General features: G+C 38.6%; 1 protein-coding gene across 9 annotated transcripts in view; it reads left to right on the top strand.

Moving 5' to 3' along the window:
- The window catches only part of MPDZ (multiple PDZ domain crumbs cell polarity complex component), a 257,104-nt gene extending 230,635 nt beyond the window's left edge, over positions 1-26,469 (top strand). For all 9 annotated transcript variants that reach the window (XM_077475101.1, XM_077475104.1, XM_077475106.1 and 6 more), the window contains 5 exons: positions 391-513; positions 10,861-10,965; positions 11,274-11,386; positions 14,736-14,859; positions 19,972-26,469. In XM_077475101.1, the coding sequence (XP_077331227.1) occupies positions 391-513; positions 10,861-10,965; positions 11,274-11,386; positions 14,736-14,859; positions 19,972-20,118 (612 nt within the window). In that variant the 3' untranslated portion in view covers positions 20,119-26,469. The remainder of the gene's footprint in view (positions 1-390; positions 514-10,860; positions 10,966-11,273; positions 11,387-14,735; positions 14,860-19,971) is intronic.
- Positions 26,470-27,737: the final 1,268 nt, after the last annotated feature.

The following is a 27,737-nucleotide window of genomic DNA, read 5'->3' as shown; positions in this document are numbered from 1 at the left end:
TTTTTGTTTATAGCACAAAAAAACAAAAACCACAGATGTGATCAAATGCCACCAAAAGAAAGCTCTATTTGTGGGGAAAAAAAGATGTCAATTTTGTTTGGGAGCCACGTCGCACGACCGCGCAGTTGTCGGTTAAAGCCTCGCAGTGCCAAATTGCAAAAAGTGCTCTGGTCTTAAGCCAGCAAAATGGTCAGGGGCTTAAGTGGTTAAGAAAAAATGCACACTGCAAAGTATTGCCATAGGTGTGCTAAACCATACCAAAATCATTTGGATATCATGAAAAGCTTTTACTAGCAAAGTGTACATACCACTGAAATTGCTTGCATAATAGGCTGCAAACAACACTGGAGGCTTAATGAGTTAACTTTCTTCAACCTGTTTTTTCCACAGGGCCCCTCAGATTCCCTGGGAGTCAGCATTGCAGGAGGAGTTGGAAGTCCTCTTGGAGATGTGCCCATTTTTATTGCCATGATGCATGCAAATGGACTTGTGGCCCAGACAGGGAAGCTCAGAGTAAGTTTACCTATATAGACACTTGTTTTAAGCCAGTGATTAACAAAGCAGATAGAATAAGGAAACCAGCCCTAGTGCATACACCACTTAATGTCATTCACGTGGTTGTGAACCCCCAAAAAAAAAAACCCTGTAAGACAAAGGCATAATGAGTTTAGTATGCATCGCATACCAGCTCATTATAAAATACTTACCATAGATCGAAGCTGTTGCAGCGGTCCCCGCACACTGCTGTGACCGGTGACATGTGTCCCGGAGTTATTTCCCGGTTCATGGGCTCTGGCTGTGTGATTGTACGGAACTGCAGTGACATCACTCCCACCAGGAGATTGCTGAAGAAACGGCACAAGCGAGCTGCTCCTTCAGTGCGGATGCGCCGATGACAGCGCAAGCGTATATGGTAAATATCTCTTAAATCGTGCAGGTTTAGGAGATATTTACAGTACCTACAGGTAAGACTTATTATAGGCTTACCTGTAGGTTCAAGTGGTGTAACTAGGTTTACGCAAGCTTTCATATTCCTCTCCTGATGGGTTCCAGAGCTGCAGGGAAACAGGACAGTCTGCAGATATTGTGCATGCAGGCATGTGAACATGCCTGCTATATCGTTCCATTTTAATAACACTAAAAAAACAGGTGAATGGTTAATCTGAACTCCAGGTATGGATTTTATTGTTTAGTTACATTGGCCCAGCTTTAAGCTGCTGCTATAGTCAGCTGAGGCGCCGTTCTCAATGAATGCAAATCATCCTCAGTTTAGACAAGGTGGAGAAGCCAGGTGGTGATGTCCTAATCTAGACCACATCCCATCAGAGAATGCCTTCCTTTACCAGCATTCTTGAGTTTTTGCTAGTGTCCTAGGAGAATCAACATCTTCAGCCCTTTTGTATTAAAGACCAACCTATTTGTTTAAAAAAACAAAGAAAAGACTCGCACGCTCGCAAATAAATGTTAAAAAGACAGAGATGCCACAGGCACCCCAATGTGTTCCTACACCAATAAATATAATAAATGATGCTGTGCTGCTCACTAAGTTCTATATAGTATAATCAAAATGTGAACACCCTACAGAGGTAGTAACCCCCTAAGTCAAATATAGTCAATGACCCCAACAAGTGGTAAAGTATATAAATTCGTAAAAAAATTACTGAATTAACACAAACCGCTACTCAGTGTACCAAACGCTGCAAAACATAAATAAAAGATAATAAAAACCCATACAACAAATGGGATATATAGGTGATGAAAAAATAAGTGAATACTAATAATCTAACAATGTGTACATAACAAAATCAGTGCAAAAACACCAAAAAAATTACAATAAACATCCTCCAGGGGTGCAACCACCAAATGGCAAATAATAAAAAAAATATGTATATAAATATAACAATAATAGTCATGAAAAAAAATAATAATAAAAATAAATCTATTGCATAACCGTGTAAATATATTAACAAAAACTGTCCAGGTGTAACAGTAGACCTTCTTCACATCAATAAACGTGGATACAATAAAGTATTATAAATGTCAGTGTGTATAAAAGTTCAAGTGTGTCAGTGGTGTTACTTCATATCCAGCACCCGTGCTTTCATAAACCTAAATTGTGATTGTACTCCTCCACCAGCCAGCATGCACCTCTCCAAGGGCCGGATGACACTTTACAATTAAATCCCAGTGCTGCCCACTCTGCTTGGCCCAGGGTTACATGGATCCAATCAATCCTTCTGTATTCTCAAATTAACAGCTAAAAAAAAAAATGCTTCCATAGCGCAGTAGTTTTCTTAAAATGTTAGAAAACACAATAAAAAGCCACTCACAAAGGTCTGTAGATCATCAGACTTAGTAAAGCCTCACAGGAGTACTGACACGGGTGACTTCTGGTCTTCACAGGAAGTGATGTCACCTGGTACCATTCCATTGCATCACATGACACGTGACTTCATGAAGTCATGCAAGTGCAGTACTCTATCGGCACTGATACCGGTATTGGTGCAACCCTAGTCTTAAACTGTCCAGAGGTTACATCTGTTCAGATGGCTTTTTGAATGTTTAGTAATCAGAACTTGAACTGACTCATCTTTTAGAGTATTTGAAACTAGTCCTGGACACGGTTCAGGCCATAGTGTTCCTTCCACAGGGGAATTTACAAACTTTCCAGTCTCTTATTCAAATCTCCAGTTTGAGAGTCGACTGACTTACTACTTTTCCATGAGAGTACTAAACCTGATGGTAGCCTCCATTAAGAACAGTTTAATTTACCCAGTTTCTCTCCAACATTCTGTCATTACGGGACAAATAAATCTGTTACTTGAACAGATTAAATTTGTTACAGAGGATCTGGTTGTCCCTGGCCTGGTTGATCAGGAATCTGACTTTGGAGTTGTGGAAGTCTTTCCCTACTTCTTTTGAAGGATACCTGTGACATTGGTCCTGGGCACCCTTTCAGTGCAGGGAACTCCATTGTCATAAGAGTCTCATCTCCCAGTCAACATCGGACTTTGAGTGATTTGGCTGTCTCTGCAGGGTTGGACCATCCTACTGGAGGGTCATCTGATCTGGATTCAGTCAGACAATTCTATGGCAGTGGCACACCTCAATCATCAGGGAGGAGCCAGAAGTCTGGCTGCATTAAGGGAGGATCCTGTCTTGGGCAGTACCTCGCATTCCAACCTTGTCCACTGTGTAAATTCCAGGCATAGACAGGCAGATTTCCCAGTGCATTGATGGTTCTCCACACACAGTAATATTGGTCAGAAATATGAGGTTTATTAAGATGTAGTTATAGGTCCATGTATGGTACACATATAATTCTGTTTTATTAGATCCAACTGATTTGTTTCAGGGTAAAAAAAAAAAATAATGTTGCAAACCTCCATAGATAATTAGAATTTTGATTTGGTAGTTTTACTTTTAAACTCCCCTTTTGTCTGTGGGCTCACTACTTGATACATATTTTAGACAGACTCTGTCTAAACTTAGAGTGATTTTGTATTCTTGGATCATTCTGAATTTAAATTGAATGTGAAGCATTCCTTTTCAACTCCAAAGGGTATTATTGGAAGAAGACAGGCGAACAATAATTGACGTCTGCTTTTATAATGTCCCAAAAAACTCAAAAAAGGCATTCAAACCATTAAAAAGGTATTGAGTGCAATGGGAAGTCAACAGAATTTTACATTTATTGCTCATTCTCTGAGATTTATATTATAAAGTAATTCCTTCCTATTTAATGGCAAATGGTTCCATTAGGTTAATGGTACGGCGATGGGCACTTCTGTGGCTCCTAGATACACTAAACTTTTCTTGCTGTCTTGGTGCAGGAATGGGTACTGAATTCACAAAACCTGTATGTACAATCTTTTAGATTGTGGGTATGCTACATTGACAATTTCCCTAATTTTTGGGGAGGTAATCAAGATTCAAAATATGGAATTTTTGTGATACCTTAATGCTAATGATATTTAAATGGAATTTACACTAGAGTTTGGAGGGGCAGAGATATCTTTTCTAGATTTAAAGATTAAATTAATTCATGTATTACTCTTGAGTATAGAAATGGCATCTAATGCTTTTGAGATCAAACATGTTATAAGAAAAAATTGGAGGATAGTACAACAAGATGACAGGTTGAAGGACAGAACAGAAGAATATCTGATTGTAACATTCAGAAGGTGTAAAACTACTGTAGTAGAGTATTTGGTAAAATGGTAATTTAGACAAGAGACACAGAGTTCTTGACTAACTGAAATACATCCACTGGATAATGATAAATCTGGGAATTGTAGCATATGTCCACTCATGATTAGAGATAAAGAAGAAAGATTAGACTGGGCAGTTATACATAGAGGGAAATTTATCAAAACCGAAGCAGCCAGAATATAGAGCAGATGTTCATGGCAACCAATTAGTGCCAGAAGCTGATTGGTTGCCATACAAAACTGCTCCAGATTCTGTCTGATGTTTTGATACACTCCCCCTATTGTACAGATTAATAAGATGCAGAAAATGATCATTGCAATTCATACTGTTGAAGGCAATCTTTAGAATTGTCCTGTCTCCATGCAACAGATGTTAATGCCTGCAACAGATTCATGTTACTGTCAGAAATACGTACATGAATTTATTGCAGTGTCTCTGCCGTTAGCAGTTCAGTTCCTCGTTGTCATACACCTGCAACTTCTTGGTCCAGATATACACAGCATGTACCACCCTAAATTGACAAAATGTCAACACATATTTATGGGACATCCTCTTATACATTGTAAACTGCTTCTTCCTCCTGCCAACCTGGCCAGTGGGAGCTCTGTCTCTGCTATCCCTCAGCAGAAGTAATGAGCCAGCTTTCCCAAGGAACACAGCAGGCTTAGATTGTATGGAAATACATAGTGGCATGGTGGGTAGCTCTGAGGCCAGAGTTTCCATAACGACCACACTTGCAATGGTGCTATCAGCTGCCCAGCTTCATTGGTTGTTATTGCGATGTGTGACCAACAGTGCCCTGGCAATCAAGAACTACTTGAATGTCAATCATCACACATGGAAGGCATACTTCACTGGGTGGGAGTCTTGGAGCTCCACAGGAGTGTCCCAGTGGGAAAAAATCTTCTCCTTTTTGCAGCTAGGTCTGGAACAATGTTTTGTTCTCTGCACTATCAAGGGGCATTTTTCTTCCACTTTTCTATTTGTTTCTGATGCCCGATTTGTCATCTCAGATGGACCCCCAAAGGGGTGCAATAGCTTCTTGTTCCACCATTTCTGGGTGACTTATGCAGGCCTTCCCCCTATTTTGTCAAGGCGCACACTACTAAATTTTTGAGTGTTTTCTGGGCTTTTCAGCATCAGGCAAATGTTTTCAAGATTTTTAAGGTTGTCACCTGGTCTTCTGTTTCCAAGTTCTATCAGGTAATTGTTTCAATTCTCTTCTGGTGCCAGCTTCAGGTGCAAGGTCCCTTGTTTTCTGTTTTTTTTTTCTTGGGCTTGTTAGCAATTGTTTGCTGTGTTATCCTGAATTGAATTGCTTTCTTACTTCCCAAAGATTAAGGACTTTTGTGCTCATCATAAAATCTATTTCTTGGAATCCATTGAGGGATACAGGTCCTACCCCCTCTGTGTTTATGTTAATGCTATCCATAATGCTTTGCTACAAAACTGAGGCATACTAGTAATGGTGGGGTTACCCTGAGCTGGCCTACAGTTTCTGTGGCCTAAATCTACAATGGGCAGCAGTGTAACCCGAAGGTTGAAGATGTTCTGTGTCCCTCAATGGACTCAGAGAAAATTTATTTATAGCAAGTACAAAAATACTATTTTTATGAGTTGTATAATTAGGTTGCAGACTAAAATAAAATGCAAATCTTGTTTTACTAAATTATATGTTCCAGAGTTCTTACCCATTCCAATATACAAATATAGCACTGCGTTAGTTTGGTTTAATGAGTTATTTTTAGTGTTTTGAATGGTCATATCATGCACTAAAATGTAATGATATACATTTTGAGTTTTCTTTACTGACCACCAGGTGGCAATATATACTCTTTGTTCAGTATGTAATTTTTTTCTCTGCTCGTTAATGAAACATTTTCTGTTTATAGAAGGGTTATGGCACTCCTTTACAAAATACATGGAGCAGGATTTATTTAACTTTACTTTTAAGGTTATAAATATACATATGTATTTAGGAATGCATTACAGGGGGGGCTATAAGATCTTTATGTCAAGAGTTCCACCTTTACATGTTGATCTATGCAAATCTATAGAAAATAAAACCATGTATTATCCTTGAAATTTTAAATTGGAACATCTATGACACTGAAGCAATGTTGATCTATTGTTGCTGCTGGATGTAATCAAACAATAAGGTCAGACAACATATATGCAGAATGTTTTGATTCATAGAATTATAAAGTAATTTATCTTCTATAATTGTCTCCTAAAAACAATTATAATTATGAACATCTCAAAGATGAAAAAGTATCATTTTTGTAGTTGTCCATACTGTCAGCCGAATAGGATCTTCATTTCAGTTTTCATGTGATTTAGGACAGGCTTTTTCTCTAATTTGGGTCTGGTGAACTAGCATTCTTACCTCTTAGTATGATCTATTCCCTACCCCTGCTACATCTGTATATGGAAATGTAATGTTCTCCAGTGCTGCCACAACACATATAAAAAGTAAACAAAAAAAATGTGAGGCTTTTTGAAGCTGTACAATCAGTAAATGAATGAGATTTTGCTTGATTTACGTGGCATACAGGACTGTAGAGTAGCTTCACTTCATTAGCCATTTACTTATACATATTTTAGGTTTATGGTCTTTGTTCTGCTATCATACCCTATGCAAAAGTAATTCTATGGAATTGTATTGTAAGCAGGGTTATCAAGTTTTATTTTTTTTCCAAATCAGATTTTATTGATAGTTTTTTACAATTTTGTCTCAAATAGACACAAAAAGAAAGGACATCATAAAGATAATTGGATGCAGTGAGAAAAATGCAATCATTAAAAGCAGAGAATCAAATTAAGTGGTTTTCATAATAGAAATAACCAGACACCAAGTTAATATACAGACATATGACTACAAACAAAGGACATCAGGGAATGATAAAAAGTGTAAAACGCAAATGAATCCTTAAAATACTTGTGGCTAGAGACAGTGTATTTCAGAGGAGCTTTAGGGGCTCCCTACCACTAGTCCTCAATAGTACTAACAGGTCAATGTACAAACATATGCTCCCTCCATCCGTGTTGCTCTGTCTAGGAGAGTATCAATTCATGCGGATTGATGCTTGCTGCTGTGGAGAAACTCAGGGATCAGAACGAGGCTTGGAACTCAGGGCAGGGATGGCAGCAGGGAGATGGCATCACCAACAGTGGACGTGTTTCGTGAGAGCATGCATGCTGCGATTTTAAGGCAAGCTGCGCTCCTTTATCAACAGAGCTAGTGGAGTGGACAGTAAAATTTATATATATATATATATATATATATATATATATATATATATATATATATAAATGATAAGCATGTTATGTAAAAAAAGAGTAAATTTTAGAGTAAAAAGACAGTAAAATATATATATATATATATAAGAAAACTATATATAACAAATCTATCATTAGATATACATCTGTAGCAGTGAAACGTAATTATCTATAAAATCCATACATACCAATGTTCAATAATTATTAATTTATATAGGAAATTGAATATAAAATTAATAAGCCAGATAATCATACACTTGTTTATGTAGAACTGGCAAAGGGATTAATCCGAAAACCATAAATTAAATCTACTATCAGAGTTCATACTAAATACATGATATCAAGGAATGGGAGGAGAAAAAAAGAGGAAGGGAAATGGGGGTAATGTTTATTAAGGCATTGGTTATATTAAGTGATAAATTATAATATATTAGTTTAAATGAAGGGGCGGGGACGGAGAGAAGGGGGGGGGATGGCGGGGGTTTATATTTTATTTGAGAGCGGCAAAAGAGAAATGAGGGTGATCCAAAATAATGAACTCTCTGCAGATATATACATGCCCACATGGTTGTGGACTCTCACACTCGCACACACCCATTGACATCTGATAAAGAGCCCCACTAAAAAAAATATATATATATGTATATGTATGTATATATATATATATATATATATATATATATATATATATATATATAATATGTATATATATATATATATATATATGTATATATATATATATATATATATATATGTGTGTGTGTGTGTGTAACACTACATAGAAGTTATAAACATACATAAAATACAAGTTATTTCTAGGTCATATTACTATAAATATTTACAAGATCAGATCCCTCCTCCCCCATAATAAGAAAACCTAAAGTAAAATACAGGATTAAAAAGTTTTACATATAGTATTATATGGCTATTAGAATATAAAATATTTATAATTAAATAATGTTTGAAATTTCAATGCCCTAGTTCAGTGATGGCGAACCTTGGCACCCCAGATGTTTTGGAACTACGTTTCCCATGATGCTCATGCACTCTTCAGTGTAGTGGAGCATCATGGGAAATGTAGTTTCAAAACATCTGGGGTGCCAAGGTTCGCCATCACTGCCCTAGTTGATACCACCGGGCATGAGGGCATCCAAATTATAAACCCAGAACGTTTCTCTGGCACAGTTTTTTTAAACGTTCTGGGACAGAAAGGGGACTGGGTATCTGTTCAATGACCCACACTTGTAGGCCATTTGTGGAATGTTGGCAGGCCTCTGAGAAATGTCTAGGGACACTATGTGAGTCAGTTCCTCCTTCAATGAGTCTCCTGTGCTCACGAACCTTGTCCTAAGGGCTCGTATAGTTCTGCCTACATAAATTAGGCTGCATGGAAAGGTAAGCCCATACACCACGAAGTCTGATGAGCAATTATAGAATTCTTTCAATAGATAGGTTTTGCCTTTCGTACTGAAGGATTTTTGGCAATCTTTGACAAATTTGCAGGTCTTCCAAAGAGTTTTGCGACACTAATACATTCCAACCAGTGGAATTCGTAAACACTGATGAAATGGCTGCACTCCAAGATCCATCAAAATTCTTATTTAATAACGAACATCCCAAGTGTTACAGAGAGTTCAAATGGTAGACGCGTTTCACACACTAAGCCATTTCTTCAGTGTTGATCGTATGTGGAGGCGAGCCAAGGCCTGTGATATCATTAGGCTTCCTGTCTCACCTGGTGCAGCAAGTTCTTTTGTTTGGATATTCAGTGGTATGAGTACTGGCTTGGTAGAGAGAACTGTGCTGGGTTTGATTTTGCTGGGAGAAATTCTACTCTTTAAGTTCGGTGCTCTCCGATAGGTCACCCTAAGATGTTTAAGTCTAGGATCCTGTAATAAGTGTATGTTTTCCATCTTTTTAAACTGAAAGTGAAATGTAGCAGTAAATCGGATTGAGTGATGTTCAGGTTCACGGATCTTTTTAGGAGGTTTGCCTTTGAGATAGTGATTGTATTGATGATCAAGGTGCTCAGGATATTGTTTATCACTAAACTTTTTCTTTAGTAAAAAAAACTCTGATCAATGTAATCACCACTGCAGTGCAATTTTGTCACAGACGGCAGAATTGTCCCTTAGGGATGTTGGCAATCCATTTTGGATAATGGCAGCTATTATGATGTAAGTATGAGTTAACGACAGTCAGTTTGATAACGTTTTTGGCAAAAGAATGCTAAGGTATTTTTTATCAATTACCGAAGTGAAAGACAGACCATACTGGTTGTCATTACAGTAAATGAGAAAGGGATCAATGGAATCAAGAGTGCCGTCCCAGATGACAATTATGTCATCTATATATATCGCCCAAAGATAACATTAGCCAAAAAGGGATTATTTTAGAGGATATGACGATTCTCCCAATAACCCATTGCTAGATTCGCTTATGAGGGAGCAAAATTGGGCCCATTGCCATGCCCTGCAGCTGTAAATAAAAGTCTCCATCAAAATAAAAATAATTGTGTGTAAGGCAAAAACGTGTAGCTTCTATGATAAAAGCTGCCTGTCGGGGATTGATCAATGGATATTGTGCTAAAAAGTTCTCCAAGGCCATTAGGCCAAAGGTATGAGGGATGGATGTGTACGGAGAGCTCACATCAAGTGAGAGCCATGCGTAAGTCGGCTCCCACCTGTATGAAGACAATAATTCCAAAAGATGTGTCCCATCCCTAATATAGGACTGCAATTGATGCACTATAGGCTGTAAGAATTGTTCAATATAAAGACTTAGCCCTGTGGTCACGCTATCCATTGCAGCCACAATGGGTCTGCCTGGGGAAAGTTCTGAATTTTTGTGAACCTTGGGGAGGTGGTAAAAATATGGCACCTAATAGAAGTCTTTACGTAAAAAAGATTTTTCCATTTTATTTATGATACTGTCCTGTAAAAGAGCATAAGGAGATATTTATTCTAGTGGAACAAAAATCCAGCCTGCGAAACCATGATAAAGAGTGTGTATATAAGGCTCAAACTTCCCGGCCTCTAAAAAGGAATGTTGAAAATCCTACATACTGCAAAAGAGCGTTTTTGTAATGGCAGTAGTGGAACACGTGTCTAAAGGAGCCCTAGATGCAGTTAAGTAGTGTATAAGCGATGGTTGAAATAACCCTGCTCCAAGACCATATCAAATTTTACATTTTAAACTCCTTTTCACACAATACTTAGTTCTCTTGGTATTATAACTAAGCTCTGTGATTCAATCTGTAATGTCTCTTATAATAAAGTAGTATTTAGTTTTGTGTCACCATGGGGACTTGGTAATATGTTTGATGCTAGTTTTGTGTTTCTTCACATGTCTTTTTATTTTCTGACAAAGGTTGGTGACAGAATTGTTAGTATATGTGGGACCTCAACTGAAGGAATGACTCATTCACAGGCTGTCAGTCTCCTAAAAAATGCTTCAGGCACAATCGAGCTACAGGTAATAGTGTGCAGCTTTGTATAATTCCATTCATGCAAGTCATTTTAATCCCTTGTCAAAATACCTACTATCTCTTGGGTTACAATAAGGCCAAGTAAATGTTTTGTTTCAAACTATGCTTATTCTAAAAGACTTCAGGAACTTGCTTTAAACTTTTGAAGTTAAAAGATCAAGTGTTTCACAAAGAATTTGTGATGATTTATTTCCCTTTTTCTAAGCTGGTTCAGACAGCGTTTATAATTTTCAAGTATGTTAATGCTTTGTACCTTTTAAAATGGTGTTAATCGATTTTGTTTATACATTTTTAGGTAGTAGCTGGTGGTGATGTAAGCGTAGTTACTGGCCAACAGCAAGAACACACAGGATCTGCTGTCAACTATTCGGGGCTTACTTCAAGCAGCATATTGCAGGATGATTTGGGGTATGTGCATGTTGTAGAAATCTAATAAGAGGCACAGGGAATGCAGTTGGGTGTGTCTCGCAGCTTGAGCTATGATCCTTGTTTCCTGCCATTACTTGAGCTTTAATGACCCCCCTATGCGAATGCTGTATGTAATAAAGCTTGTGATAACCTATAAGATCTAAAATTATATAAAGACGATTATGGGTGGTTTCTTGGCTTATTTCTCTTGTATGTTGTAGATTATGGCCTCCTTCATGCAGTCAGTTATCTGCAGACACTGGATTCTTGCGGAAGGAATGACAAGTGTATGCAAATAGCAGCCGCAGCTCAACCTATTTAAAGTAATGACATGCTGACACCAGCCGTCGTTGTTCACCTGAAGCAGCACATCAAGCGTTTAACAATTGGGGTCGGCTCTCCAAGCCTGGAAACATCTGACTAGGGTCAAGGCTTGGGCATCCATCTGTAACTGCTTGGTGTGTGACTATTAGAGAACAGCAATGGCTGCTTTCAATCTGCAATTAATTTGTACAAGCTAAGCAGCTACCACTAGTTGCCTATACCTGTCATTCCAGTGGAAAGAATACACTGATTCTTTGCATTGGAATCTAGTGTCTGCGGGTATTTGCCCATATGAAGGAGGCTTAAAGGTCATATTTTAAACACAAAAATTAGAATACATTTTAATTTGGATTACTATATGTGTTACAAATAATAAAATCTATGGGTTGCCAGTAGTAGAAATGTTGAAATCTAAGAGTACAACTAAAGATGTACTTATATATTCAATGTATTGGCTGTTTTGGCTGAAGCCCTCCTTTCCTAAACTTGCTGCTGCAAAGAGGTAAGGTAGGGAGGAAAAACACATACTGTGACATATCTATTTTTTGGTAACATTATGTAATTGTCTCAAGACACCAGGTCTGCAGCCATTAGCTGTACTCGCGTGAGTAATCTTAGCTGGTGGATCAAAAGTGTATGTAGACTAGATCTTTTTTAATTTTTATTTTGAAAATACTGTTAGGCCCCTTTCAGACAGGCAGACTCTGTCCGCTGATCCCCACTGAGCAGATGGATGACAGGTCCGTGTCCACTCCATTTATGCAAAGCAGACATGCACATAGTCCTTTCCTCTATGGGCAGTTGGGTGGAAAAGGACAGGCTGCCATCTGATCCGATCCACCCCGCCAGACAGACCGATCCCAATTCTTCTGTTTTTCGCAGATAGTATTGGATGTCAGTGAGTGTCAATGGACATGTGTCACTCCATAGAGGGCAATAAATGGTCTGATCAGGCGGACCCGTTTGGTCTGCCCATGTGAAACACCCCATCTATTCCTTCATTCCTCTCCCTCCTCCCAACTAATCCATTCATTCCCCTTCCCCCCTCTTCAATTCTGTTGTTGCTTTTATTTTTTCTTCCCTCTCTCTACCATTTGTGCTTTTCCTTTATTATTTTAATTTACACTCATCTCTCTTCAGTTAATACATTTTTCAAGAAAAACACATCTAGGTTTCGACATCCCTGGCCAAAAGTTTTGAGAATGACACAAATATTAATTTTCACAAAGTCTGCTATCTCTGTTTTTATAATGGTAATTTGTACTCCAAATGGTAATTGTATAATCCAGAATGTTCTAAAGAGTGATCAGATGAATTGAAATTATTTGCTATGAAAATAAACTTAATCCCATAAAAAATATTTCCACTGCATTTTAGCCCTGCCAGAAAAGAACCAGCTCACATTATGGCGGTGATCCTCTCATTAACACAGGTGTCAGTGTTGATTAAGACAAGGCTGGAAATCACTCCGTAATAATGATTTATTTAGAATAACAGACGGGAAGCTTTAAAATGAGGGTGATGCTTGAAATCATTGTTCTTTCTCTGTTAACCATGGTCACCTGCAAGGAAACAAACGATATTGCTGCTACTAAGATTGCACCTAAATCAACTATTTATTGGATCATCAAGAACTTCAAGGAGAGAAGTTCAATTGTTGTGAAGAAGGCTCCAGGGCACCCTAGAAAGTCCAGCAAGCACCAAGACTGGCTCCTACAGTTGATTCAGCTGCGGGATCGGGGCACCAGCAGTGCAGACCTTGCTCAGGAATGACAGCATGCAGGTGTGAGTGCATCTGCATGCACAGTGAGCCAAAGACTTTTGGAGCATGGCTTGGTGTCAAGAATGACAGCAAAGGAGCCACTTCTTTCCAGAAAAAAACATCAGGGACAGACTGATATTCTGCAAAAGGTACAGGGATTGTACTGCTGAGGACTGGGGTAAAGTCACTTTCTCTGATGAATCCCCTTTCAGATTGTTTGGGGAATCCAGGAAAAGACCTTGTCCGGACAAGAAAAGGTGAGCACTACCATCAGTCCTGTGTCATGCCAACAGTAAAGCATACTGAGATCATTCATGTTTGGGGTTGCTTCTCAGCCAAGGGAGTGGGCTCACGCAGCCACGAATAAAGAATGGTACAAAAACATCCTCCGAGAGCAACTTCTCCCATATCCAAGAACAGTTTGGTGACGAACAGTGCCTTTTCCAGCAATGACGGAGCACCTTACCTTAAGGCAAAAGTGATAACTAAGTGGCTTGGGTAACAAAGCATCCAAATTTTGGATCCACGGCCAGGAAACTCCCCAGACCTTAATCTCATTGAGAACTTGTGGTCAATCCTCAAGAGGATGGTGACCAAAAAAAACTCCACAAATTCTAATAAACTCCAAACATTGATTATGCAAAATGGGCTACCATCAGTCAGGATGTGGCCCAGATTGACAGCATGTCAGGGTCAATTGCAGAGGTCTTGAAAAAGAAGGGTCAACACTGCAAATATAGTCACTTATTTAAAAAAAAAAAAATTATGTAATTGTCAATAAAAGCCTTTGACACTTATGGACTGCTTGTAATTCTATTTCAGTATACCATAGTAACATCTGACAAAAGATCTAAAAACACTGAAGCAGCAGACGTTGTGAAAATGAATATTTGTGTCATTCTCAAAACTTTTGGCCAGGGCTGTATATCAATTCACAATATCACTAGATGATATCCTGTGACAGTGCCCTCCAGCATCTATTTTGTGCTTTACAGTAAATACTTATTATCCCTACTAAAGCACAGCTACAAAAGTTTACCACCTAGGACAGTGTTTCTACCTTTTGAAGAGCTTACTTTATCCAGACTCCCGCAGCTTACATTTGTATTACTCTCATGCTATTTTCTTCTCAATAAAAACCAAGGTAAAAGAAACTACTGGTACAGTTAGACACATTTAGCCACCATTAAGTTTTTTTAGGAGCTTGAATGGGAGCAGATTTAGCTTCAAAAATTCTAACTTCAGGTTTTATTTTCTTATTAGACCACCACAATACAAGACCATTGTTCTTGAGCGTGGACCTGATGGACTGGGCTTCAGTATTGTTGGAGGCTATGGCAGTCCACATGGAGACCTTCCCATTTATGTGAAAACTGTATTTTCTAAGGTAAAAATATGCTGTAAATAACCTCCATATGCTCTTACATAAATGTGTATTTAACAATCATTTACTTAAGAAAAATCTCCAAGAATTCAACCACTTTTTAAAAATGAATGGCTTAACATGGGTTAAAGGATAAGTTCATCTTTCAGAGCATGTTAGACATTACACCCATGATTTGGGTGTAACATGCTCCAGACCTCCCCTCCAGATCCCCTCCCTTTCTGTGACAGCACCCACTGAAACATTTTGAAAATAGTGTGGCTGTACGGGCTCCACCCACACAGCCACGTCATTTATGCACAGCGATCTGTGAATAAGAGAACTACAAGTACCCTCAGCCCTTGTTGATGACAGCTTGTATTTCTCAGTGAACTGCGAGGACACTGATAAGCACACCTGCAAAAATATGTGCATTTATAATTTTTTCCTAAAAGGTTAACTTTAAGCCTTTACGTCCAACACAGTGTATGCCACCTCATGGACTTAAAGTGATTGTAAAGTCTCGTTTTTTTTTTCCCTTAAAAATTAGCAAACATGTTATACTTACCTGCTCTGTGCAGTAACTTTTCACAAAGCAGCCTGGATCCTCCTCTTCTCGGGTGCCTCTTCTGTGTTCCTGGCCCCTCCCTCCTGTTCAGTGCCCCCACAGCAAGCACCTTTTGGGGGTACCTGAGCTGAGTCGCAGCTCTGTGTGTCCATTCAGACATGGAGCCCCAACCTGGCCCCACCCCCTCTCTTTTCTGATTGGCTAGCTGACTTTGATTGACAGCAGCAGCAGCCGATAGCATCGCTGCAGTGTCTCAGCCAATCAGGAGGGTTGATCACTCGTGGACATCGCTGGCCAGAAAGGTAAGTATTAGGGGGGCTGCTGCACTCAGAAGGCTTTTTAGCTTAATGCATTAAGCTAAATAACCTTCTGCCTTTACAATCACTTTAACTCTTTTATTTACAGTTTACATTTTCACTGAGCCCTAGGAGTACAGCGATGACTATACTTCAAGTGCTCCAACACTGGACCTTTGCATCTTAGATGGCCTTCCTCTTGCCCAATAGTGGGGCATTTTGTTTTATGTTAACCCATTCCCAAAATACAAAGAAGAGAATTTTCTAAGACTGGAGCAGCCAGAATCTTTATTGAACAAGCTGAAGGTAGAAGTTGATTGGGTGCTATGCAAAGCTACTCCATATTCTGTCTGCTCTCCAAAAAGTATTTTACGAATCAGTGGCGTATCATCCATGGGTGCAGGATGTTCACTGCATACGGGCCCCAATGTGGGGTGGGGCACTGTGCTCTGACCCACACTGCACCCATGGATAATCTGTCCCTGGTTGACAGATGGGGATGATCAGTGTGGTGGTGGGGGCAGTTACAGGCACTGATATCTCCCTGTATAGTGTTCAATGAAGCAGCTGACAGCCATGGAAGGGAGAGGGAGAGCCTTCCTGCTGCTCAGATCAGCTGCTTTAATAAAAGCTATAGAGGGAGATTGGTGCTTGTAACTGCCCCCACCACTGCACCAATCACCCTTGACTGTCCCCCTGTGTCCTCCCCACTGTGGCCTCCTCACTGTGGCCTCCTGTGTCCTCCAGCCCCCCGAAGTGATGTGTGCAGACGTAGAGCAGAGGAAGGGGCCAGTAAATATGTCCTTTACCGACCCCTTCCTTTTCTGAATGAGCAGTCATTCATAACTAAAACATTGTAAACTGTATTTCCTCTGCTTCAGTTTATGACTGAACAGAAGCCTCTGTCTCCTGTTCATTCATCTTCAGTGCAGCTGAGGCTACAGAGAAAGGGACTGGGGATCCTCTGCCATCAGTCCCTTTCTCTGTCTCAAAGGGGAGATGGCAGGGTGTAAATAGACCACTGCCTGATATCTCACCAAAAAATTTAATTGTTTAAAAATAAAATACAGACACTAGCCAACCCCCCCCCCCCCCCCAAAAAGAAGAATCATTGTGAAAAATAATAATTAACCACTTCAATACAGGGCATTTTCACCCCCTTCCTACCCAGGCCAATTTTCAGCTTTCAGCGCTGTAACATTTTGAATGACAATTGCAACACTGTACCCAAATAAAATTTTTAGCATTTTTTTCCACACAAATAGAGCTTTCTTTTATTTATATTTGATCACCTCTGCATTTTTTATTTTTTGCTCTATAAACAAAAAAGGGGTGACAAGTTGGAAAAAAACACTATTTTTTTCTTTTTGCTGTAATAAATATCCAGATTTTAAAAAAAAATAAAAATGTTTTCCTCAGTTTAGGCCGATATGTATTCTTCTACATATTTTTGGTAAAAAATCGCAATAAGCGTATATTGATTCGTTTGCGCAAAAGTTATAGCGCCTACAAAATAGGGGATGGATTTATGGCATTTTTATTATTATTATTTTTTTTACTAGTAATGGCTGTGATCTGTGATTTTTATCCTGACTGCGACATTGCGGCAGACAGATTGGACACTTTTGACACTATTTTGGGATCAGTAACACTTATACAGTGATCATTGCTATAAATATGCACTGATTACTGTATAAATGTCACTGGCAGGGGAAGGCGTTAACACTAGCAGGCGATCAAGGGAGTGATTCTAACTGTGGGGGGAGGGGACTGACTAAGGGAGGAGACCGATCTGTCTCCTCTCCCCTGATACACACAGATCCATGTTCCTGTTCTGTCACCAGTAATCGCGGGTGCCCGGCGAGCAGGCCGGGAAGCCAAGGACCTCATATGACGCCCGCCCGGAGGGACAGAGTGTTCCTGCAGACGTCATATGATAATGGATGGGTAGGGAAGTGGTTAAAAAAGTAAATCGTAAAATATAATTTAAAAAAATTGTAAAAATAAATCTAAACAAATAAACACTGACACTGTCCACTGCCCTACTGACACCATTTTTTTCTTAATAATTAATTAAAAAATGAAAAAAAAGTAAAATTGTAAAAAATAATACAAAATAGAATAATAAAAACAAAAAAACTACTGACACCGTCCACTGCCCTACTGACACTATCCAAATAGCCATCCCCCAAAGCATTGTAAAATAAATTGTAAAGAATTATAAAAAAAAATATGAAATTGTAATAAAAAATGTTGGCACTGCATCGCTCTACTGACACCATCCACTGGCCCCTAACAAACATTTTGAAAAAAATTAAAATACAATTTTAAAGAAAAAGAATTATAATAATAAAAATAAAGAACTACTGACACCATCCTGCACATACTACCCACCGCCGTACACCCCGCACTCCACTCCTCACCTGCACATACTACCCACTGCCATACACTCTGCACTCCTCTCCTGCTTATACTACTCACCTGCATACACTCCACACTCCTCTCTTGTACATACTACACACCACAATAAACGCCATACTCCTCTTCTGCATATATTACCCACTGCCATACGCTCCACACTCTTCTCCTGCACATACCACCCACTGCCCTGCACTCCACACTCCTCTCCTGTACATACTACACACCACAATACACTCAGCACTCCTCTCCTGCACAAAATACCCACTACTGTACACTTCACGCTGCGACGCTCCACATATGTTTCTTTATCGATGTCTAGGGCCCACTTTTGATCTTGCACACAGGCCCACTGATTTCATGATATGCCTATTTATGGTGTGAGAAGCGTTGGCGATCTGTTTTACCTTTTTTGCTGTATGGATTGTTATTAATAAAGAGATTTTTGTCGTAGTCCGGCCATCCAGATTATCTTCTTTGCTATACTCCCCTGCTGTGGATGGACAGTGGAAGTAAGGAGCAAGCAAAGTGGTTGCAGTCTAAAAAAGTAACATCACTCCTATTAGAGCGGTGTGATTATTGCCATACTCTTGTCGCACAGTAAACAATTATGTTTTAAATACAAGGGATAAGTCCATGAGATGGCATACAACTCATTGAACTTGATCCATTGTAAGCCAGCACTTAAAAAAATAAAATAAAGTAATTTCCTGGAGTTCTGCTTTTAAGCTTTCTGATGGATTGTGGTAAGTGCATCAGGTCAACAACCTGTGGATGCCTGCAGTATATTTAGTCTCTTGCCCATATCATGGTTGTATATTGAATAATTAAAAGAGTAGGACATGCTAGGGCACATAATTATCATGCACAGATGTGAGAACAGCGTGTGCATATATAATTGCTGCTAGAAAAATGCTCATTTTGCAAAGAAGGTGTTATGGAACAGTTGTGCACCTATACTTTGTGCGTTCTTTTGGCAAATTCTTTAAAAAATGTGACCTTCAAAATGTTTGTTTTATTAGAAATAGTCTGTCAGACAGATTCTCTTTCAGATGACCAGAGGCCTATAGACCTTACATACCTCTCAACAATGACTACAGCAGCCAAAGGTTGGCTTGATAATTTTTAGCTGATAGCTTGTTGTTTTTCTTTTTAGTATAGAGATGAAAATTGTCGTCATAAATCAGATGCAAATCATTCTAGTACAAAACTGATTTTACAAAGGGGATTAAAGATCTTTTAATGAGTGGCTTGTTTCGTAATGTAATCCTGTCCTCACAGGGCCATTTATAAAAGCTGGTCAGACCTGTTGAAGAAGCCCAGGTATACTTCTCTTTCTGGCTGCTCATGTCTTGAAATACCACCTCTTGCTCATTGCTTCCCAGCCCCTGCAAATATTCCACACTTTGCGGTGTGCGTCTACTTGCCCTCCTGTTGTGGGCAGCAGTTCTGCTTGCTGGCTTGCACTGCACAAGGACCATGAGCTGGTTGGAGGAACCACTGTGTGCAGCAAGGAGAGTAGGTATTTGACCAGAAGGATCAAATACCTGTAGTTACCCGGGAACAGTGAAGAGACTATTTAAGAGGTATTTATAATGTTGTTGTTTTTTTTATATCTATACAGAAATGTTTTGCTTTTAATTTCTATTTTAAACTGAATGGCTTGTTTAGAAGATGATCATTTACAATCACTTTAACTTCCCCCAAAGCGTCTTAAAAAAGATTAGTTGCTCTAGGTCACATTGATTAATTACTTCTAACACTATATAACTAATGAACCCTTTTGGCCTTCTCTACAGGATTCTTATCTGCTATACTATTACATGGTAAACAACCTGAAATTATATATTGCAGGGAGCGGCAGCAGAAGATGGTCGCTTGAATAGAGGAGATCAGATCATTGCAGTGAATGGGCAGAGTCTGGAAGGTGTTACTCATGAAGAAGCTGTTGCTATTCTAAAGAGAACAAAAGGAACGGTTACTCTTACAGTGCTTTCTTGACCTTTTGACTTCTAAATGGCACCTTTTTTTTTTTTAAGGTCCCGTGTTAATGAGAGTCAATGAGACCAGCTGTTTCCCCTGTGAAAGTACATAAACCAGTAATATAGGTCAGCTGTGTGTCAGGTAGGATCTTCTCATGTCTGAACGAATATTTACTGAGCTGCTGTCATTTATCCACACTACTTTACATTGAAGAGGCAAAGAAAAGCATGTTTATCTACATCAGGGGTGCATTCTTCCTGGTGATTATTTTAGTCAGTATTTCCAAGGTCTTATTAACTCAGTGTTATAGATATACTATAGTTTGTACAAATCAGTGAAAAACACAGAATGTTGCTACTGAAGCGACCAAAGACTATCAACATTTTCACCATAGAAAATACATTTAGGTAATTTTATTGTTCTTGTTTTTCTTTATGTATAATTATGTTATTGTATGACTGCTTTGCTGCTACATAGATCAAGAACTGATTAATGCGTTACATTATTTTTGTTTTTCTTATTGTTGACATGTTCTACACTGGATATGTATTTAAGCCGACATGTTGATTCTTACCTGATCTCAAGAATTATAAGGCCCTGTAAGGTGCCTGCCAATATCAATATCTTCCCAATCTAGAACTGTGCGGTGCCGTGGAAGCTCCTGAATCCTGGAAGTACCTGCAATATGCCACTCCAGCTTTTAGAAATTGTGCTGCTCATTGCATCTCACAGTGAAATGTGGATCTGTAGTTAAAGGAAACTTGTCAATAGAGAAATATGGAAGCAGCCATTTGGTGACCTCTTTTTGAAAATTCTAGTTGCCTGGCTGTTTTTGGTACTTTCTGAGTCACGGATTAGGCAAGTCAGAGAAAGCTAAAAGTCTATAGAGGGAGAGAAGACTGTGAGTGCTATATGTCCACATCCTAACAAATTATGAATAACTATGAACTGAATATGTAGTCATGGACTTTGTGTGGATAAATAGAAGAGAAACTGAGTATCATAAAACAACTTTATTATGCACAATTAAAAATCTACTATACCACAATAAAAATTACTCTCCGCATAGGGGTTCACAACATGCAAAGATTCTGATTATAGTTCACATGTGGACTTGACCCATTTCGGAAATTTGTCTTCAGGAGCACACGTGACAGAATCAGTACACTGGAACTCATTTATAATCTTTATTAGAGTAATATTAGTCCATAGAGTAGACTGGAATTCATAGCATGTGTATGTTGCCCATAGAGGTGCAAATCAGTAAGCCAAGGTGTAGCCACTGTCTCTCAGATGGAGAATTCAGGTACATTCAGTAAACAGCGAATGGTCTTGTACACATCATCTTGGCATAAATGGACCAACTTCCCAATGGGGAACCATCCGGACCCAATGTAAGTAAGTCACCATAAAGACAGCCTGGTAAAAGTAGTCAAGGCCCATATAGTCTAAAGAGGGGGCTGTTGATAAGTATCTTAGAAACAAACTTGGTATACATCAATCCAGCCTGTTCATAGTTGTAAAAGTTAAAAGTCCTCATCTTCATACCTGTTTGTCAGCGACTCTGAACATGTAATCAGGAGGGTTGATATGATAGCCAGGCAAGTAAAATTTGTGAAAGCAGAGGTTAGCAAGGGCAGCTTCCTTTTTTCTTATTGGTATGCTTCTTTAAAAAGAACATTAACATTAAATTAAAACTCTATCTTTTTTTTTTTTAAGTTTTGAGTCACTGACCCAGGACTTTGATCTGCCTACTACTTTTCTGCATTGATAAATCATAAAGTAATGAAGACTGTGGTTAAGGATAAGTACAGTCTGTATTTTTAGACGGAAACAAGCAATGGCTGCCTCCATATTTCTGTCATGACAGGTTTACTTTATTAGGTTCATTAGCCTCATTGCATTTTTAGGATGTGCGAAGTACATTCCTCAGCACTTTGCAAAAGTTGAAATCTGCATACTGCAGGCTCCATTTTTTTTTTTTTTTTTTTTGTGGGGTGGGGGTGGCAAAGTAGGGGGAAAAACATGTTTTTTTACCTCCTTGAGGCTGTGTTAGGCACAATACACCGTTTTGAAAAGGGGATAGAGAATATGCAAAGCCACAGCAAAAAAATTATATATTTTTTACTGGCTTTTATATACTGGATTTTATGATATGAACACTAGGAGAGCTCAACACTGCCTGCAGAGTAAGTAACATGATAATAGAGCATTCCTCTACATACATCAATATTGGCTGGCCTTTGTATAGTGGTTTTAGTTAATATGTAGCCCCTCGCTTTTGTCACCGTGCTTGTTACATTGTATCACCCTTGGTTGGAGGCGAACCCACTTATTTATTGGTAAGAAAAATGATGCCCATACTATCGCTGCCTGTACAATCTTGACAATATTATTGTTTGAGGGTGTTTAATATTATATCTACCCAACCCCTTTGCATATCATATGTATTTTAAAGTTAGTTACAGAGGAGGTTATGTTAATAATTTTTTTTTATGATTTACTGTCACTCCAGAGTTTCAGTAAGAGATCCACCACATAACTGGGAATGCAGGGGCTAAATGTGTACATATTGTGCACTTCTGTGTTCAGTTTTTTTATTTTGTTTCAGTTTTTTTTATCTCCTGTATGTGTTTTGTGAGAACTTCTGAATGCCTAGGTGTTTGGCACAAGATTGGAAAGACAGTAGTGTGTCACGTTTATGTGTAATGTCGTGAACCCTCTTCCACCTTAAACATATATCGAATTATGAAGGTTTTTTTTTCTTTGTGTTTTTTTTTTTTTTTTTTTTTCCTTTCATCAAGTTTTGATTCCAAAGAAATTGTTATATGCACTTTCTCCTGAGAGAACCTTCAGTATTAGAAAAACTGTAGTCCGTAAGCTGGATTTCAACACCTACAGAAAATAAATTCTACAGCTATCAACGCTCGGCACAACTATGACTTGTGATGTTGGAATGTCAGTGTCATTTGCGAACAGTGTCAAATTTCTCTAGGGAACAATCCTGTGCTTTGTTTTTACTGTGATAGAGAATGTGAAGGATTTATAGAAATCTTATAGGAAGTACAGGAACAGAATTGTAATACATTGAATGTTTCAGATTGTGGGTTTTTATGTTATGTTTGTCACTTTTCAAAAAAAAGGAACAAAATTTTATTTAGCTGGAGAAACTCTGAATTTCTGACAAGGAAGTGAATAATAAAATACAATACATCCTCTATTAGATTGCTTTACCAAGGTCCTTCTGCTGGTAATGGCAAGCCTCTGTTCCCAGTTGCTGATAAAATGGAAGAAGTTTTTGTCAGAAACACTTCCTTTCAATGTCACTTTATTCTACCTGGTACAGGCATTGCTTTAGTCTGGAAAACTAAGGCTTGAAAAATATATTCAGACCAATGTGGAACCATCAATTCCTTGTGGAGAATTGTTTATGGTTCTGCCTCTTCCTAATTAGATTTATTTTCATTGGCTTTCATTTATATGTAGTTCGTCAAGATGCATAAATATTTCTAAATTGCAACATGATATTCTTTTTTTATATCCATAAAGAACAACAATTTTACGGTTGAACAATAAGCCAATTGTTTTATAAATGCCTATCAGTGTGAATGACAGATAAAGCAAGCTGTGAACATAACTACTGAAAATTTTAAAGTGTTGATGAGGTTATGTGCCTTAACGGGAACGTTTTTCATTTTCAAATATATCAAAAATAGTGAATGTGTTTTGCACTCAATGCCTATTGACATTCTGGGGTTGATTTGCTAAAACTGGAGAGTGCAAATTCTGTTGCAGCTGTGCATGGTGGCCAATCCACTTCTAACTTAATCTTGTTCAATCAAGCTTTGACAAAAAAAAAAACAGAAGCTGATTGATTTCTATGTAGAGCTGCACCAGATTTTGCACTTTGCAATTCTAATAAATAAACCTCTCGGAGTCTGTAACATACTACTACTTGCTGCCCTCTTGAATCAATAAATATCAAAGCATGAGGGGTATGGTTGTGGTAAAGGACATAGTGGTTGCTTGCAAGCATAATCACAGCTACAGTCAGCTGAACCAATCAAAGCCACTGCAGTTCAGACCTTTAATGCAATAGCATTGTCAATATGTGCATAAAAGTCCATTGCTGATCTCATCACGTGCATCAGGACATTTCATGTCCGGTTTATACTGCAAAGCAATCTGAGCTGAATCATAATCATTTTCTACCGTTTTTACCAAATTTTTTTGCACCAATTTTTGTTTTTGCAATTCTGTATTGGGTTTATTAACAGTTAAAGCCCAACTCCAGGCATAGTGGCTTTCACATTTTTTTGGTTTTTTAATCTTACCTAGGTGGATGCTGCATCAGCCCCCTGTCAGTTCTAACACTGAGAACCAAGCGATCAAACACCACTGATGGCTCAGTTCTCAGAGCTCCCTGATTAAAGAGCTGGTGACTGTCAGTCACTGCTCGCTGGGCTGTGGAGGGGGCAGAAGTGGCCAGCTCAAGCTCTCAGCTGTCCGTCCAGGCAAGTGGGTGAATCCCGACCATATGGTTGTGATCTTTCCTAAGCCTGGACCAGCTCTGTGACGTCAGTCGACAGTGGGCTTCAACCCACAGTCTGCTGAAAATGGGTCACAGGAGTGTGCAATCTGCACTCCTGTTATCCACAGGAGAATTTCAGCCAAATTAACTTTGGCTGTACTACTTTAAAAAAGTCATACAAAATATTAAGTTTTAAAAAATGTTAAACCCATTTGGCCTGAAGTTGAGCCTTAAATTGTCTACAACCTCCTCTGTGTTCAACACCGGTGGTTTTGTTCATTCTGCCTATTTCCTGTGAGCCCAGCCTGAAAGCCACCCAGACCTTTCAACTTTAATTTGCTGGTTTTATTCTTTTGGAATAACCTTGCTTTCAGAAGGCAATATAACCGGAGCCAGTTTCACTTACACTAACAATTGCATTCAACCGCATTGATGATTTGCAATGAATGTACAATTGGTACTGATAGTCTCAGTGTTCCATAATGTATGTTGTAAATATGGAGAATTTGCCACACGTTCAAATAGCCCTACATGCTAGGCCACTTTCTCTCCTTTAGACTAAACCAAGCATATTTAACTACTGCAGTATTCAGAATATTTTGTTTTTGTATAATGTGTTGATTTCTGCTTAAAGCTGAAACTTAGTTAAAAAAAATCCATACAGTTTTAGCAATATCACCTACTTGTAAAGAAGGATGCCTGTCCTCTTCCTGGCTCTGAACTTCCGGTGCTGCAGTGGTTAACAACTTGGGGTCTTCTGTCAAAACAGCAATAAAGATGATCAGGCAGGAACACTCTCCCTCCTTCCTCCTCCATTGAGAAAAGTTCTTTCATTGAATAAACTGCCTGTACCAGGATCTGTGAATGGGCGAGAGGATCCTGTGACTGATCAGATCCCCCTCCCCCATTCACAGATTGTGTTACAAGCAGTGTAAACAATGAAATAATTTTTATCAATGGAGGAAGAAGGAAGGGTTTTTTGCCTGTTGAACCCATCTGTACTGCTGTTTTGCCTGAGGAATATTGCAACACCGGAAGTTCAGAGACAGGAAGAGGACTGACCGCTAACAGAGGATTTCTCCAGCGCCAAGCATAACATGGCACATACCTCTTTACAGGTAAGTGATGTGACTAAAGCTGTAGAAAATGTATTTTCTTTTTTAGCTAAACGTCAGATTTAATCTTCATTTAATATATAAGTGCACTCTTGAAATAACACAAGACTTATTTGAACCTTAATTTTTTGGCATGGTGTTTTCACAATACAACCCTCTAGATTTTCAAGATCTTTCTGAAGGACATTTAAGTGACCATGCCTCATTTCTTCTGGACATGATTGTACTTTTCTATGTAATCTGTTCTTTTCCTATGGAATTGTATTTCATTAAACTAGTTATTTTTGCACATTAGTGAAAGGCATCTCTGTAGTACACTCAACCACACGAGTATCTAACAATACTTAAGTTACGTAATATATACTTGTAGTATACTTTATATTTACATGTCTGTCAAGTATTCCTTTAATCTCTTATTAACAGTGTTATCTGGATTACTTTTATCCTGTACCTGAAATGTCTTTTGAATTATGGCATAAAAACTTTAAAGTACTCTTTCAACTCATGTTCGGTTTTGATTTGAAAAAAATGACCTTAGGTCACGAAATTGTGACTCTTTTATACTGAATAGCATTAAGCTTGTGTGATGTTGTCATTTTAAACCTTTGTAGAGAAAGATATACATTGTACAGATATTTTCTTATGGTTGTCAAGTCAAAGATAACACTAAAACCACTGTTCTCCTGAGTTAGAAACAAAATAAATTTCTGCTTATATTGAAAATGTGCCGTTTATTTTTTGGGTTTTAGCACATGAGCGTTTGAGCCCATTCAATGTAAATGCTAATGTCAATTGTTTTGTTTTTTATAAACGAATTAGAGAATACAAAAAATATTGGGAATGGAGAAATTTGTCAGACATTTTCACAGACAAAATACTCCAGATACTAGTCATTTTACTTCTGCTGAAGTAGAAATGTGATTTTAGAACATTAAAGAACATGGTGGAATTACTAGAGAGGCTCAACTGGAGGATAAGACTGATAGCACTGATAAGGATCAACGAATATCTGAAATTAACAAGGAGAAGCCAAAAACAATTTAGAAAGAAATCCTAAATGTTTTCCCCCATTTCCAACAATAATTATACCTTTGTTCAACAAACAGGTAAGGAGATTGAAAGATTATGAGGTACAGTCTGACTGAAAATCGATTTGAGGCTCTAGAGGAAAGAAAAATAAGGATATTACAATTAAACATTCACAGGGAAATAGAAAATTGATGAACAATGTGTTTAGTAATTCTCATGAATAAAAAATATTTTGAAATTTCAAGAAGGATATTATGATGAGGCTTGGTGATATGGGGCAGCCTCACTGAAAATGCAAGCACTTATCAAGGCCCATTTAGGGCCATATATTTTGGGACTGCCGTCCTATATTAAGCCCTTGACGCCTAAGGGTAAAACAAATCATACTGCCTAAGCACAATTTTGCAACTTTGACATGTTAGTAAAACCATACATATCATCACAACTACTTTGTGGATTATATCTTGTTTTTTTTTTTCAAGACAAATTGGGCTTTCATTTGGTGTTACTATTCCAGTACATAAATCAAGCAGATAAATGGTTTGAAGAAAAAGTCACTTTAATAACACAGTTGATTGCCATAACCAATGTATCAATAGCCGTTGCAGGAGGATGAAAGTGTGCCCATGGGACACCGCAACTCACAGGTGGAACCCACCACTGTGCTAGCTGTAATGAATGGCTGCCTCCATCCCTGGAGTTCCTGGGGGCGGGCAATGAGCCCGATGGATGCTGTTTCTGTTCCTGGACCTTGATGGAACTAGGCAGGGCTGGTCACCACCAGCAGAAGGAAATCAACAGGAGAGGGATCCTGCTCTCCTGTAGAGGCTGCACCCAAGTAGACAGCAGTGGGACACTGAGCGGACTAAAGCTATTCTCATAGCGACAGGGCAGGGCTATGATGAATAAGGGAATAGCAAAGCCAGATGCTGGAACTCTTAGGTAGCCTGCATGTTTTGGGG

Source organism: Lithobates pipiens, unplaced genomic scaffold (genome assembly GCF_037356315.1).
Source record: "Lithobates pipiens isolate NorthernLeopardFrog02 unplaced genomic scaffold, aLitPip1_a1.2 Scaffold_13, whole genome shotgun sequence".
NCBI classification, from domain to species: domain Eukaryota; kingdom Metazoa; phylum Chordata; class Amphibia; order Anura; family Ranidae; genus Lithobates; species Lithobates pipiens.
Note: the sequence above shows the minus strand (reverse complement) of the source record. Positions and strands in the feature narration are given on the sequence as shown.